The 1,852-nt window shown below is 42.7% G+C and overlaps 1 protein-coding gene across 1 annotated transcript in view; it reads right to left on the bottom strand.

Moving 5' to 3' along the window:
• MTMR12 (myotubularin related protein 12) overlaps window positions 1-1,852 on the bottom strand; it is a 101,021-nt gene that overhangs the window by 53,230 nt on the left and 45,939 nt on the right. Inside the window, exon 5 of the mRNA XM_019518000.1 lies at window positions 910-1,040. Coding sequence (XP_019373545.1) covers window positions 910-1,040 — 131 coding nt within the window. The remainder of the gene's footprint in view (window positions 1-909; window positions 1,041-1,852) is intronic.

Here is a 1,852-nt window from a genome sequence, read left to right as displayed (position 1 = left end):
TTTCTTTAAAGTTCTGCACTCACTGGCTGTGTAGCATATGGATGGCAGCATGCTGCCATTGCCAGCTGAGGCCAATACCAGCATCCAAGTCTGCCCAGAGCAGCATGCACCGAGCGCCTTTAAAAACCCAGTGCTGGCGCTGGCCTCAGCCAGCAGTGGCAGCCTGCTGCCATCCTGCACGCAAATACAGGGGTCCACACCCCCCACAGAAGGCTGCGGGGCTGTGCTGGACTCTTCCTGTGGGACGTGGGCCCACGAATCTATGCGCAGGATGACAGCATGCTGCCACTGCCAGCAAATGATACTAGCTTTGGTTTGAACAGTTTGAGGTGCAGTTTCACAAAAACCCCTGCATGCATCTCCTTGAAACTTAACAGGCTTCATGCCCTCAGAAGGGGCTACCATCCCTGCAATTTTAGTTTGAATCAGGCAAGAAATGACAAAGTTATAGGCATTTTAGTGATTCCCCTTTATAGCCTATGGCCAAAACAACAAAACAGCACTGAAACTGCGAAACAGATTCGGCTGAAACAGAACAGGACAGTGATCCAAAACATCAAAATGAATCACTGTCCTTCCAAAATGCTGAACCCAAAACTAAAACGAAACAACCATTTAGCACAGCCCTAATGATTATATGCACCAATACAGTTGGTTTAAAACCCCAAAAGCAACTAGTTAAGCAAGGCAATGGGAGAGAACCTTCCATTGCCATCTTTCTAATAGCAAAAGCAAGTCTTATTCAGAAGCAAGACAATTTCAAAAGTGTGAGCATAACTTCAAAGCCAGCCTTCCATTTCTTTAAAAAAATTAATTTCTACATTCTGTTCTTACACTTATCTTGTTATCTCTAAACATCTAAAGGCAGGTGTGAAACTGTTAGGATCAGGTGTGTAATGGTATATTTACCCTTTTTACTTCCTCTTCCTTTGTGCATCTCAGACAGAAGTGAAATACTCTAAAATCTTTAGAGTAGATGATTAGTTTCTCTGGGTATTTTTTCAGTTGCCCATAGAGAGATTTCTTTTTCTCATCATAAACTATAGAAATAAAGGCTGAAGTAAGTACAGAGGAAAACAAACAAAAAAAATCTGGCTTCGTTTCCTAAGGACCACCCAATAAATAGAAGCAGTAGTAAATGCAGGTAAGTAAGTAAGTAAGTAAGTAATAATAATAATAATAATAATTGCAACAGCTAGACCATTATTAAACTTTCCTTCAAAATATATTTACTCATATACCACATATGCCTCTGCATCTCTCTCCCTCCAAAAGACAGCCTTCCATGATTTGGGGTGTGTCTTAACTGTGGAAGCTGATTTTTCTTTGCTGGAATAAAAGGGAGGTGGGGGAACAGATGCATGAAGATGCCAAAATGACTGTTACCTTCCCATTGCCAGCAAGTAGCAGTAGTGGAGGTCCAACGTTAACCCTCCCACAGCCACTAAGAAATTGGTGGCAGCTAAGACAAATAGTTTCCAATTCCTTAGTGGTTTTGATAGGGTTAACATTATAGCTTGTGCCCGAAGCAGACATTGAACTGGAATCATAGAAATCATAGAAAAATCAGGGTTGGAAGGGGCCTCAAGAGGTCATTTAGTTCAACCCCCTGCTCAAAGCAGAACCATATCCAACTAGATCATCCCAACCAAATAGGGGTGCAGAGATACAGATTTTTTGGACCAATACTGATAAACGATTTTTAACAAGCCATAATCAGCTGATACTGATTAGACTGCCAATGAGAAGCCCAGCAGCTTGGAGAACAGCACCCAGCTGGTAAGTCTGTTGTGGGGGAAGAAGTGAAGTGGTAGGGAAGGGGCATGGGGCAGACTGAGGTCATCATGGTGGG

The sequence above is a fragment of the Gavialis gangeticus genome, unplaced genomic scaffold, assembly GCF_001723915.1.
Source record: "Gavialis gangeticus isolate Ggan-Ray unplaced genomic scaffold, GavGan_comp1, whole genome shotgun sequence".
NCBI lineage: Eukaryota > Metazoa > Chordata > Crocodylia > Gavialidae > Gavialis > Gavialis gangeticus.
This window is presented reverse-complemented; position numbering and strand designations above follow the sequence as displayed.